This window comes from Scyliorhinus canicula, chromosome 18, assembly GCF_902713615.1.
Source record: "Scyliorhinus canicula chromosome 18, sScyCan1.1, whole genome shotgun sequence".
NCBI lineage: Eukaryota > Metazoa > Chordata > Chondrichthyes > Carcharhiniformes > Scyliorhinidae > Scyliorhinus > Scyliorhinus canicula.
In genome coordinates, this window is record NC_052163.1 from 5469451 (window position 1) to 5482791 (window position 13341).

Sequence of the window (13341 nt, forward strand, 5' to 3'; positions counted from 1 at the left end):
TGAAAGCTCCCAGCCCCTTGCTCCCATGATGCAGCGCGGGACTTTCCCGCGAAAACCGTTCAAGGCGAGCGAGCGGCAAAAACCCAACCCCGCTGGCGCCGCGGCAACCAACCCTGCTGGCGCCGCGGCCAACCCAACCCTGCTGGCCGGAAGCCGGCGCCTGACTGACAGCGGGGCCGGCCAATGGGCGGCGAGGGGCGGCCCGGGGCCGGCCAATGGGGAGGGGCGGCGGCGCGCGCGGGGCAGGGGGCGGGACGTCCGGGCAGGGCCGGGGAGGTTCGGTTGAGGCCGGCGCTCCTCTCCTCATCCTCGGCGGAAAATTTACCTCCTCCCCCTTCCCCCTCCCCCCTCAATCCCTCCCCTCCAGCGGCCGGCCGACCCTCTGAGGGAGTTTTACCCCTCCCCGACCCCACATCCTTCCCCCTCTCCCCGCTTCGAGCCGCCCAGCTCCACCATGGCTCCTCACAAGCACGGAGGGGGGAAAAACGCCGTCAAGAAGCCCAAGATTGACCAGATCCAGGCCGACCACGAGCTCTTCCTGCAGGCCTTCGAGAGTAAGTTGTGTGGTTTCCTCCAGAGAGACGGGGTTGTTTCCCAGCAGGAGGAACTGGGGCTGCCCCTCATCAATCTCCCGCCGCCCCGGCTCCTGTCACACACCCTGGGCCCACTGCCCCGGCTCGCTCTGGCGGTAAACACCCAGGATCCGCCTCCCCGACCCACTAGGCCGCGGTGCCCCCCCCCCCCCATATCTCCCTCTGAGGATCCGGGGCTGAGGGGAGGCCCAGTGGAAATTTCATCTGCGGCCATTCTAATTCAAACCCGAGGCCCCGGCAACTGTCCCGCCGATTTTCCCTCACTCACTCATTCACTCCATCCCTCACTCATTCACTCCATCCCTCACTCATTCACTCCATCCCTCACTCATTCACTCCATCCCTCACTCATTCACTCCATCCCTCACTCATTCACTCCATCCCTCACTCATTCACTCCATCCCTCACTCATTCACACCATCCCTCACTCATTCACTCCATCCCTCACTCATTCACTCCATCCCTCACTCATTCACTCCATCCCTCACTCATTCACTCCATCCCTCACTCATTCACACCATCCCTCACTCATTCAGTCCATCCCTCACTCATTCACTCCACCTTCACTCATTCACTCCACCCTTCACTCATTCACTCCACCTTTCACTCATTTACTCCATCCCTCACTCATTCACTCCACCCTTCACTCATTCACTCCACCCTTCACTCATTCACTCCACCCTTCACTCATTCACTCCATCCCTCACTCATTCACTCCATCCTTCACTCATTCGCTTCACTCCATCCTTCACTCATTCCTTCACTCCATCCCTCACTCGTTCACTCCATCCCTCATTCGTTCACTCCATCCCTCACTCGTTCACTCCATCCCTCATTCGTTCACTCCATCCCTCATTCGCTTCACTCCATCCTTCACTCATTCCTTCACTCCATCCCTCACTCGTTCACTCCATCCCTCATTCGTTCACTCCATCCCTCATTCGTTCACTCCATCCTTCATTCGTTCACTCCATCCCTCACGCGTTCACTCCATCCTTCACTCATTCATTCCATCCATCGCTCCTCACTCCATCACTCATTCATTTCATCCCTCACTCATTCACTCCATCCGTCACTCACTCCATCCGTCACTCCTCGGCGCCTTAAACCATTTAATCTTGTATTACAGAAATGTCAGGTTAATGAGCGCCTAAAAGATCGAAAAGACGTTATTACTCGCGTTTCGCTGTCTTAAAATATCTCATTTACCCCCCCCCCCCCCCCCTATATCATTCAAACCTGTGAAAAAGTCAATAATTGGGAATCTGGGGGGTGGGAGTAACTTTATTTTTATAAAGTGAAGAGTGAGTTAAATGTTGCCCTCCCTACCGCGCGATGTTCTATTCTAATTTACATTCGTTGCTAAATGCACTTTTGTTTGGGGGGGGCAAACGCGATTAAATGTTTGATTTTATTTTGTTTGTGTGTGGGAACGCGCCCCCCCCCCCCCCCCCCTGTCTGTGAAGGTTTGTGGGATAAGGAAGGGCAAGAGGGGGAAAAGCTGCTGGTTTGCGATTGACACGAACTCGTTCCCTTTCGTTTCCCCAGAGCCTACTCAAATTTACAGATTTCTCCGAACCAGAAACCTCATCGCGGTAAGTTTATCGTTACATAAATGTTTTGGATCGAAGTCTTTTTACGGAGGTGGTGTGTTGGGAAGAGGGCATTTTACTAAACTAAACACGGTTGCCGTTAATATTTGTTAGTCTTTTTTGAAAATCTATTAACCAAACGTCCAGTAAACAACCCTTTTATACCTTGTCCATGTGATATTTATTTAAAAATCGCCCGTTACTTGTTACATTTTATTTCCTCCCGATCATCGGGAGATGAAGTCTAGGGCAATATTCTGACGCGTCTGTTCTGTTTTTCAGCCCATCTTTTTGCACAGAACTCTTACTTATATGTCACACCGGTTGTCGAGAACAAATGCCAAAAGGTAATTTCAAAGTTTCTAATGTTATTGCTCAGGCTCAAAGGAAGGACAAAGAAGGAGATTTCTTGGTTAAAATCATTTGGGTGCTAATTTTGTTTTGATGACTTGTAGTGAGTGAATTGCCATCAACAAAACCTTTCGATTTTTACATCTTTTGTAGTTGGAAATCTCAAAGGGAAAAGGCCAGCCTGTCCTCTTTTGATAGTTACCTGAAGCCATTTGATTGAATCCCAGTTCTCCCCTGACATTGTAGAAAAGTATTGTCCATGAGGGAAAATATGTTTGGCCGATCTGAATTGTCTTGTGTTTAGTGTTTGAAATATTTTATACAGTGTTGAATTGTAAATGTAAGAAGTAGTAAGTGTGGGCAGCACGGTGGCCTAGTGGTTAGCACAACCGCCTCACGGCGCTGAGGTCCCAGGTTCGATCCCGGCTCTGGGTCACTGTCCGTGTGGAGTTTGCACGTTCTCCCCGTGTCTGCGTGGGTTTCGCCCCCACAACCCAAAGATGCGCAGAGTAGGTGGATTGGCCACGCTAAATTGCCCCTTAATTGGAAAAAAATTGGCTAATCTAAATTTAAAAAAAAAAAGAAGTAGTAAGTGATCTGTTGGTATCCAATAATTGTATAAATTCAGAGTGCATAATGCCTGGATGGAATTTCTAAGCATCAGATGAAAACTAAAGGTGCAAAGTTGAATGAATAATGGTTCCCCAATTTTTTAGTCATAGATGATGAAATGTCAAGATGAATGTATTATTTAAATATGATTAGGAGTAAACAGTAATTGGTTCTATTATTTCAACTCTACTGATTTTCATAGTGAGTGAGCATTGATGTTATTGAGGATCACTCACAATATAACTAAACAAGGACAGGGCAGCACGGTGGCGCAGTGGGTTAGCACTGCAGCCTCACGGCACTGAGGTCCAGGTTTGATCCCGGCTCTGGGTCACTGTCCGTGTGGAGTTTGCACATTCTCCCTGTGTTTGCGTGGGTTTCACCCCCAGAACCCAAAAAGATGTGCCGGGTAGGCGGATTGGCCACGCTAAATTGCTCCTTAATTGGAAAAAATTAATTGGGTATTCTAAATTTATATTAAAAAAAATAAGTAGCTGAACAAGGACTAACTTGGTCACTAAAGAAGGGAGGCAGTAGCCTAATTTGTGGTTAGTATTTTGATGACAATTGTTGAATTTAATAATGTGCCTGAGTAATGCCAGACAATTGAGTTTTAACTCCATGCAGAAATTTAAGATTTTCACCTTTTTGTGACAAACATTCTTTTAGCTTGTGCTGGCAGGTGTAAGTTATTCTTCCCAGCAAACTGTGCAAGAGCCTTCCACATTTAGCAGTCCAGTATTATTTTTGGTACAATTGATCTAGTTGTACGTTCATTAACAAATGTGTATTTTAAATAATGTATTGATTGATTGGAGTGAGTTATCTAGTTACTTGGCTGTACAATATGTAGTGTAATTTGTTTCAGTAATTCTGCAAATTGTGACTCGGGTTCTCCTTACAAGAAAGAATAGGTGTATTTGTGGAAGGATTTTTTGAAAAGTGATCACAGCTCGAGTGTTAAATACATTTATCTGTCTATTGGGGAGTTATTTCTCTGTCAAGAAAAACTTAATGTGCAGCATCAGTAACTTAATGGTTCAACATGTTTGCTCATTAAGTAGAGAGTAAGCAAATTGGAAATCCCACTGTGAAACTACATATCGCTGATCAGGTGATAAATCACCTTTATTTAGATTTCTTCAGTGAATTTTAGTTTTTTATTTAAATAAATCTCCAGGTTAAATTTATAGGGATTAACTCTCCAAACTAGCGATAGATGTTCATGAAAAACATAATTAAAAGTTTAGGATTCACAATACTTAAATTTTTCTACATTATTACCATTCAGCCATTTCCTTGTTTTTGGTTATGCCCCACCAAGCAAAGATTTATATCCAATGCTTTCAAAAGTGAAATTTTGCTAGTGTTCCAATTGATGGGTTTCTACTTTTTCCTACAGTGAGAATAGGGAAGGTTTTTGTAGCTTGTGTACTTTCCTTTAAAATTAAAATATTTTAAACACCCATATCTCAATGCATACAAGCTGCAATATAACTTTTATTTCCGCTGAGATTGAGTTTCAATAAGTGACAACTCATTTGCCTATATATAGTTAACATTCCTATGTATTAACCTCAACTATTCTTCTGCTCAGCATTCAGTTTTTCAAAAGTTGGTTTCTCTTAACATATTTACTGAATCTGTTTTAAAATATTTGCCAGGGCTTTAAATGCTACCTTTTCTTTATGACACTCCTGTGATTTGTGCCACATTGATATTAAGTGGAGTTTTGGAGTAATGTTTCCAGATACATAATGACAAGTCACATTGGAATAGCACCAGCGGGTTTGTAGAAGTATGCAGCTATACCTAGTGTGAGTTGCTGCCTTCAGAAAATTGCACAGGGGAACAGTTAGTGTAATTAATCTATAGCTTGATATTTAAGTTTCATCGAACCACAAACAACACTAAATTTTGTGGATGTTGCCTGGACCATAATTGACTATTTTCAATGCGGCCACATATATCCATTCTGTTGTGCACCAGCTTATGAGGGCATATTTTTATGTGAAGTACTGTAATAAATGCTGCTTTACAAATGGTATCCCCCATTCATTTAACAAAAAAGATATGCACCTGGATCTATAGCATCAATTTTCTCAATGGAAGTAGGTGGACAACCAGTTTGTTTGTTTTGGGTGGTGTTGAGAAGAATATTTGCTACAACGTGGATTTTTAATGCGTCCTTGGAATAGAACCACAGGAACCTTAACATCCATACTGAGCTGCAACAAGTTGGCCCCTTTAATTCCAGACTGAAAGATAAAAGACTTATTCCATTGAGCTTATAAATTCTCTAGGAAAAGAACCTATATCTCGAATGGGTTTTTAAAAATGTGGATGATTTACCAAAATTTATTTGTTATTCCTGAGATTAACAGGTGAGTTGAGTTTTGATCCTTGAAATGTTGGTGGGAATTGTGGTATCGTATACATATGGCTGTTGAAACTAGAACACATTAGAAGTATACAGAAAGCAAGAATAAAGCGTCGCGTTTCCTCTAAAATGCCAACAATTGTGACCTTTTCTGATTCTAGTTTATCATATTAAAACATTTATTTATTTTTTAGATTAAGATTGAATCACAAGGCTGACCTTCATTGGTCACAACCTGGAACTTCTGACAGATAAGTTAGATGAGGAAGTTGAGGTTTTATAATCCTGCTCTGTCTGTTTAAGGTAGAGAATAAATATTGAGTTCAAGTGACTTATTAAGTAGAAAATAATAGATTTGCCTAGAAAATATTTTTTTAGCTCCTAAATTGGTTTGTGTCTCAAAATAAGAAACATGTTGGATATAGTTGCTGTGTTGGCTATTAGCAAATATTGCAAAAAGATTGTATTTGAATAAGTCTTCATTTAATGATCCGGGAATGGAATGAAGCATGTTTCTGTGATTGGATGTATGTTATCTTGTCTGAATAATGCCTGCTTGCATTTAATTGTTCAGTTCAAATTTTAGTCTGTTAGAACCAATAGTGTAACTTTATGTATTCCTACTCATTCCCTTAGAAAACACTTGAATTTTATATTTATCAGGAAATCCCCAAGGACTGTATATTTGCTGTTCCTGCTTGGATTGATGTATCAGCCATTTTGCACAGAGCATCTTGTATGCAATTATGTGAAGAATGACGAGTTTAATCTATTCTTGATATTGTTAGTTAATGAAAGATTCTCGGCCAGGGTACTGAAAGTTCATTTTTAATAGTACCATGGCATTTTTAACATGGCAGATGGGCTACAATTTAATATTGCATTGGATGGCAACCCCTCCTACAATGCATCACTCACTACTATATTGGCCTGTTGGCTAGATATTGGCTCAACTCCATCTATCTGAAATGGACAGATAAATATGTTTTCGGCCTGTGGGATAATTGGTGACTGTAGCTCTGATAAGCATTCTTGGAGATTGGAAGAATATGAATCAAGTTTAGACTCGTCAAGCGCTGCTGATTTGTATGGAATTGCAAGGTTTAAGTAATAAATAAACGTGAAAACGTAGTGAGGAATACTCCGGGATGAAGGAGTATTGGAGTGACACATGACTTTCGCTTTCCTGGATTCTACTTCCTTTTACAACTGATCTCTTGGTACATATGCCAATTTTTGTATTCATTGATGGGCCTGAATGTTGGAGGATCTGGAGGAATGCCTGTTTTCCGAGGCATCTGTTCATGCATGGTCAGCAAATGAGATATAATTGTACCCTAAATTTGAGCAGGAATAAGTTAGCAAGTTCCCCATAAAGCACTATTGCAAAAGTCCAGTGTCAAATTTTTAATTGTAGAACAAAGTGACAACATTTCCATAACTGTATTGGGGTGCAGGGAAACTTATTAGTGCCATTCAAATATGATTGGAAAAGTTATATACCTTGTATAGTTTCAGTAGGGACTATCCAGTAATGCGAAACAAGAAATAAATATTTTCACAGTTTATCCTTGTGTTATATATTTTGCTGAAAATTCTGATTACCAGTGGTCAGTATTTTCAGGCAAAATTGTGCTGAGTGCCTAAGAAATGATGTAGGTTTCTTTTCTTGTTCCTACAGAGTATAATTCCCCCACATATAAACTGCGTGCAAGTTATTTTTAAAGTGCAGTCTATCTTGGGAATAATTTTTTCAGGACATATTAAGTTTGCTGTGCTATGTTGTTTCTTAAAAATAAATTGAGTACCCGATTTTTTTCCAATTTAAGGGCCAATTTAGTGGGCAGCACAGTGGCACAATGGTTAGCACTGCTGCCTATGGCGCTGAGGACCTGGGTTCAGTCCTGACCTCGGGTCACTGTCTGTATGGAGTTTGCATATTCTCCCCATGTCTGCGTGGCTTTCACCCCCACAACGCAAAAATGCAGGTTAGGTGGATTGGCCATGCAAAATTGCCCCTTAATTGGAAAAAAATGAATTGGGTACTCTAAATATAAAAAAAGAAGGAAAAAAGGGGGGCAATTTAGCATGGCCAATCCACCTACCCTGCACATCTTTTGGGATGTGGGACCGAAACCCACGCAAACATGGGGAGAACGTGCAAACTCCACACGGACAGTGACCCAGAGCCAGGATCGAACCTGGGACTTTGGCACCGTGAGGCAACCGTGCTAACCACACTTAACTGAAAACATGGGAGCATCTAAATAGAGACATATAATTTTTGTTTTTGCCATAACGGCACATTCAGTTTTTAGCAGACTAAGAAGTAACGTTTTAAGTTATTCAATCTCGACATTAGTTTCCCTCTCTCTCCAGGTCCGCTTGTCAGACCTGCTGAGATTGTCCAGTATTTTCTGTTTTAAGTGCATGGTGAGTGGTGGCTGGGATGTTGATGCTGATATTAATTGAAAAGATTATGGATTGCAATTACCAATAGTGAGACTAGTACACATAGACCATCTCTATATGTTTAGCACAGGGCTAAATCGCTGGCTTTGAAAGCAGACCAAGGCGGGCCAGCAGCATGGTTCAATTCCTGGACCAGCCTCCCTGAACAGGTGCTGGAATGTGGCGACTAGGGGCTCATTTGAAGCGTACTTGTGACAATAAGCGATTTTCATTTTTCATCTCTTTGATGTACTGTGGAAGTAGCCTCTTGGTTTTTGATATATTATCTTTGGAAGTTGTGCATAAATGAGGTGTGGATATTTATGGAAAAATGTATTAACTTGTCATTTTCTCTGAATTCCCACATGAACAGCATCAGATTCCCTGTATGAAATCTTACTTTATTTTTCAGTGTTACAACAGAGCTTTTTAGTGTCTATAAGCAAAACTGCATTGCATTACTGTTGCCTGTGACTATCAAGTGCTTGCCTTTCCAAAATGTGTTACAGTGGATGCAATCTACGGCAGGCAAAAATACTGATCAGAGTTTGCAGACTTTTTGTAAAAAAACACTTCGAATTGCGTGCTGTTGCAAAACACCCCCCCCTGAACTGTATTAAACATGTAACTAAATCGGTGAGTCATTTGTGCTCTGTGGGAGTTCATTGTCCAGTTGTATTGTCATTGATTGTTCACTTCCCACTGTCCTAATGTCAGACATTCACTTTGTGTCCACTCTGGTGATTTAAAGAATGTTGTCATCTTAGATTTATAACTGAATTTCCATACATTGCTTTTCCTGAAAGTTGATCTGATTTTCTAAAACAAAAACTATTTAAGAGACTTTGTTGCTTTCCAATGTAAAATTTTATTTACCTGAAGAGGTTTTGAAATAATTATTTTGCTGCTTTTGGATTGTGGTCAATTTGAGGACGCAGTAATCGCGCTTTTGTTCCATGCAGTGACCTTGTTTGGTGAGCTACTTTTGTGTGACGAATTGTGGGTTCATAAATGTGATTTGTAGTGGGATGGGTTTGATTAATGTTTTTTTGTTGAAACTTAAAACAATGACTTCCAAATATTTCATACAGCTTTATTAGAATTTGGAACTGGTAGATATAGTGCAAGAAGGAAGGGTACATTTCTCAACTTTTTCCCTGTTTCACCAGTTTAACAAGTTTACCAGTGAGCAGTTGAGTTCTACAGATCAGGCCTGTCATGGGTTAGACCCCTGATCTTTGGTTAATTGATTTCTGCCTGAGTTTAAAAAAAACCTGGGTGAGGCAGCATTTATTGCCCAGCCTGATGGCATTTAAGAGTCAACCACATTGCTTGGAGTCACATGTAGGCCAGACCAGGTAAGGACGATAGATTTCATTCCCTAAAGGACATTGGTGAACCAGATGGGGGGGGCTGTGGGTACATTATGCATAGATGTGTGGTCAGTGTAGGAATTAGCTTGGCTGACAATCTGTTAAAGAGTAGGCATGAGGAATAAAAACAGAATGTTTGAATTAACTCTGCAGGTCGGCAGCATCTGTGGAGAGAGAACTGCAGAGGGATAGCAATGTGATGAATTATATACTTGGAGGGGGTCTGGGACAGAATGGAAAGTCAGCAATACGTTGGAGTTAAGGAGGGATTGACAAAGGTGCCATGGACATAAGACAAGGGAGCTGTTGATAGTGTCATTAGAGACTGAAGATTGTTAATAGTGGCAAAGGTAGGATAGCAGAATGTGTGTACAGGAGAAAGGTCAGTGCACAGTGGGAGGAAAATTGAACAACAGGGGCCAGTGGCCATGTGGGAGATGGGTGGGGTTGTGTTTGGACAAGCTGGAAAGTTGGGGTCATGCTCGGGGACGGAGTGAAGATGGTCCGCAAAACGATCGACCAGTCTGAATTTAGTGTCCCCAATGTAGAGGAGGCCGCATTGGGAGCAGTGGATACAGTAGACTAAATTGGAGGAGGTGCAAGTGAAATGCTGCATCACCTGATGCATGAGGACTATCTACTTGAGCAAGTTCCCAGAGTGCAAACACCACCAGTCGAAAGGAATCCGTGTTGTTAGATGGCATTTTGAGGCTTGGTACCCCAATCATTGTAGAACTGCTAACACAAGTGTTTACAGTTTCCTTTCTGATGAATCTGTCCCATGTCAGGTTAATACTAAGTAATTGTAAGCCAGTGTTAAATATCTGCAATTAATTATACGCTGCATTTTGCTATATCTCAGGACTAAGTTTGTCAATGCTAGAATATAATACAAAGTTGCTGATATTACTTCCAAGCTTTGTGTCGGGCTGTTTGTTAATTGTATGGTTATTAACTGGGGATTCATGGGCCCTTATAAAAAGGAACAGACAAACTTTGGTTGTTGGATGAGGAGGTGCGTGTTTGTAATGTTTATCTCTAAATGCTTACAAAAGTGTGTAAAAGGGGCAGCACGGTTGCGCAGTGGGTTAGCCCTGCTGCCTCACGGCGCCGAGGTACCAGGTTCGCTCCCAGATCTGGGTCACTGTCCGTGTGGAGTTTGCACATTCTCACCTTGTTTGCATGGGTTTCACCCCCACAACCCAAAGATGTGCAGGGTAGGTGGATTGGCGATGCTAAATTGCCCCTTAATTGTAAAAAATGAATTGGGTACTCTAAATTCATATTTAAAAAGCGTAAAAGGGATTGATTTTCTGGAACATAACATTGCTGTCTTATTTGTTCAAGGACTGTCCCAGGGAGAATTCTTGATGTTTTGGATGTTAGTAGCACAATGTCACTATTTAAAAAAAAAAAAAATTTAGAGTACCCGATTATTTTAGTTTTCAATTAAGGGGCAATTTAGCGTGGCCAATCTACCTAACCTGCGCATTTTTGGGTTGTGGGGGTGAAACCCATGCAGACACGGGGAGAATATGCCAACGCCACAAGGACAGAGACCCAAGGCCGGGATTCGAACCCGGGTCCTCAGCGCTGTAGGCTGCAGTGTTAACCACTGCATCGCGTGCTGCCCCCAAATGTATTATTTCACGGAGTTTTGGAGCTAATGTTGGAATGTTTACCATGAGCCAGCCAGGCGTCGAACATGGAATCTCCTGATCGGTAGTCAGGCGCATTATCCATTGCACCACTGGCCCATATAATGTCACTACCTTTATTTACAGGGTTATTGCCACTGATATTGCCATTTTGAGGTAATTCTGTAAAGTCGGTGAGGTATAATGTGAGTTTGTTTTCCTTGGAACTCTTAGGAGATAGGAAGCTGCACCGACATGAGTACCTGTAATGACATTTATACTCTAGGTTGGTGTGTTAAGGCAGCAATCAACCAATATTTGTGCTACTAAACTGTGGGTATCCTATGGATTCTCAACAATGGCCAATGTTTCAAGTGCTGATAAAAGAAAACCCCATGATGTGCAGTGATATTGACCTTGATGACTAGGAGGAACTTGCTACCAATTGTTCAGAACGTCAACAACTTCTGTCCTCTTTAAAATACCCAATATTTTCCAATTAAGGGGCAATTTAGCATGTACCGTTTGTCTTTTAGTGCAACTGTGTTGTGAACTGTTTTAATAATCTCTTCCCCGCCCCCCCATCCCCGTACTGAGGGGAGGGTACCCTGTTTCTCCAACACAAAATTAGTGTTAGTACTGTTTGGCCTTGTATATATTTTTTACTGTTTTAATAAAAGGATATGGCCAATCCATTGACCCTGCACATGTTTGGGTTGTGGGGGTTGAGACCCATGCAGACACAGGAAGAATGTGCAAAACTCCACATGGACAGTGACCCGGGGCTGGGATCGAACCTGGGTCCTAGGTGCCCTGAGGCAGCAATCCTAACCACTGTGTCACCTTGCCGCCCCCAGCAACAGCCTTTGTCCGTCAAGTTCCATCACTCTCGGTGTCAAGGGTGGTGGGATCCAGGGTCAAGCCAGGATGGGGACTCGCGATCTTTGGGGTTGGGGTAGAGCCGGGAGTGCAGGAGGCGAAAGAGGCCGGTGTGCTGGCCTTTGCGTCCCTAGTAGCCCGGCGAAGGATTTTGCTACAGTGGAAGGACGCGAGGCCCCCAAGCGTGGAGACCTGGATCAATGATATGGCGGGCTTCATTAAGCTTGAGAAGGTTAAATTCGCCCTGAGAGGATCGGTGCAAGGGTTCTTTAAACGGTGGCAACCGTTCCTCGACTTTCTGGCTCAACGATAGGGTACTGGGACAGTAGCAGCAGCAACCCGGGGGGGACGTTGATTATGTTTGCTTATTTTAGTTAAATTTGATTTATTTAATTTTAATTTATGGTTAAGTTCTCTTGTTGGGGGGGTGGGGGGAGTGTGATACATGTGATGTTACAGTATGGGGGAATTGTAGGTGTTATGGGGCTGTTAGTTGCATATTACTGCTTGTTGCTATACTTGTTGTTATATTTTTATATTTTCTGTAAAAAAATTCCAATAAAAATTATTTAAAAAAAAAAAGTTCCATCACTCTTTTGAGTCCCAATGTCTTAATGATGAGGCAAAGCAGCACTGGAGGAAAAAGAAAGGCTACCTTGTGAGCTGTCCTGTCCCAAAGTACAGGTTGAAAATCAGCCGGTTCAGATACAGAACGCCCATGCATAAACACATGACCCTGAGGAAATGTCATTCTCACTGAGGGACAGGCTGATGTTTGCTATTAGCTCACTGGTCATGTCCACTCACGTAGGTAGCGAATAAAACGCACCACCAGGCTGTAGAAAGTTCAGTTTGCTTGGAAAAGTTTGTCCTTAGTTTGGGGGCTGATAAATCGTGAAACATAACAGGAAATGAGCTGGATAGGTGTTTTGGGTCTGCTGGATATAATGGAGGAAATGTTGATGTAAATCCTGCAAAGCAGTTGCTGGAGGTGGGTTAGAGCAGCTTCTTTATCTTTGAATGATAGACAGCTGGCATTGTGAGGGTCTCAGTTTGTTGTTTGTGTCATGTGGGAAGGATAAAATAGCAGTTGCTCTTTTGAGAGAATGTATTGGGACTAATGGAGAATATCTGTCCTGGAGTGTGCCCTTCACACCCTGTGCTTAACACTTTTCAGTTTGTTCAGTCAGAATTTCATTGACTTCCCGCCCAGCCCATTTGCTTCAAAATGCTTATTTTAGTTTCACACATTGTGTAGATTAGGTGGGGTTACTGGGGTAAACTGGGGCGCTTTGGTAGGCTAGTCCTTCAGAGGGTCGGTGCAGACTCGATGGGCTGAATGACCTCCCTCTCCACTGTTGGAATTTTATGGTTCTAAGCATTTTCCATTTGGCTGATCTCTGATCCTGTAGCCCATCAAACAGAAGGTAGCATTGTGGATAGCACAAATGCTTCACAGCTCCAGGGTCCCAG

At 42.7% G+C, this 13341-nt stretch overlaps 1 protein-coding gene across 1 annotated transcript in view; it reads left to right on the plus strand.

The window, feature by feature from the left end:
* The first annotated feature begins 258 nt into the window (after positions 1–258).
* The window catches only part of suz12b (SUZ12 polycomb repressive complex 2 subunit b), an 83477-nt gene continuing 70394 nt past the window's right edge, over positions 259–13341 (plus strand). Inside the window, exons 1-3 of the mRNA XM_038776928.1 lie at positions 259–554; positions 2142–2188; positions 2468–2532. Of these exons, the coding sequence (XP_038632856.1) occupies positions 455–554; positions 2142–2188; positions 2468–2532 (212 nt within the window). The 5' untranslated portion in view covers positions 259–454. The remainder of the gene's footprint in view (positions 555–2141; positions 2189–2467; positions 2533–13341) is intronic.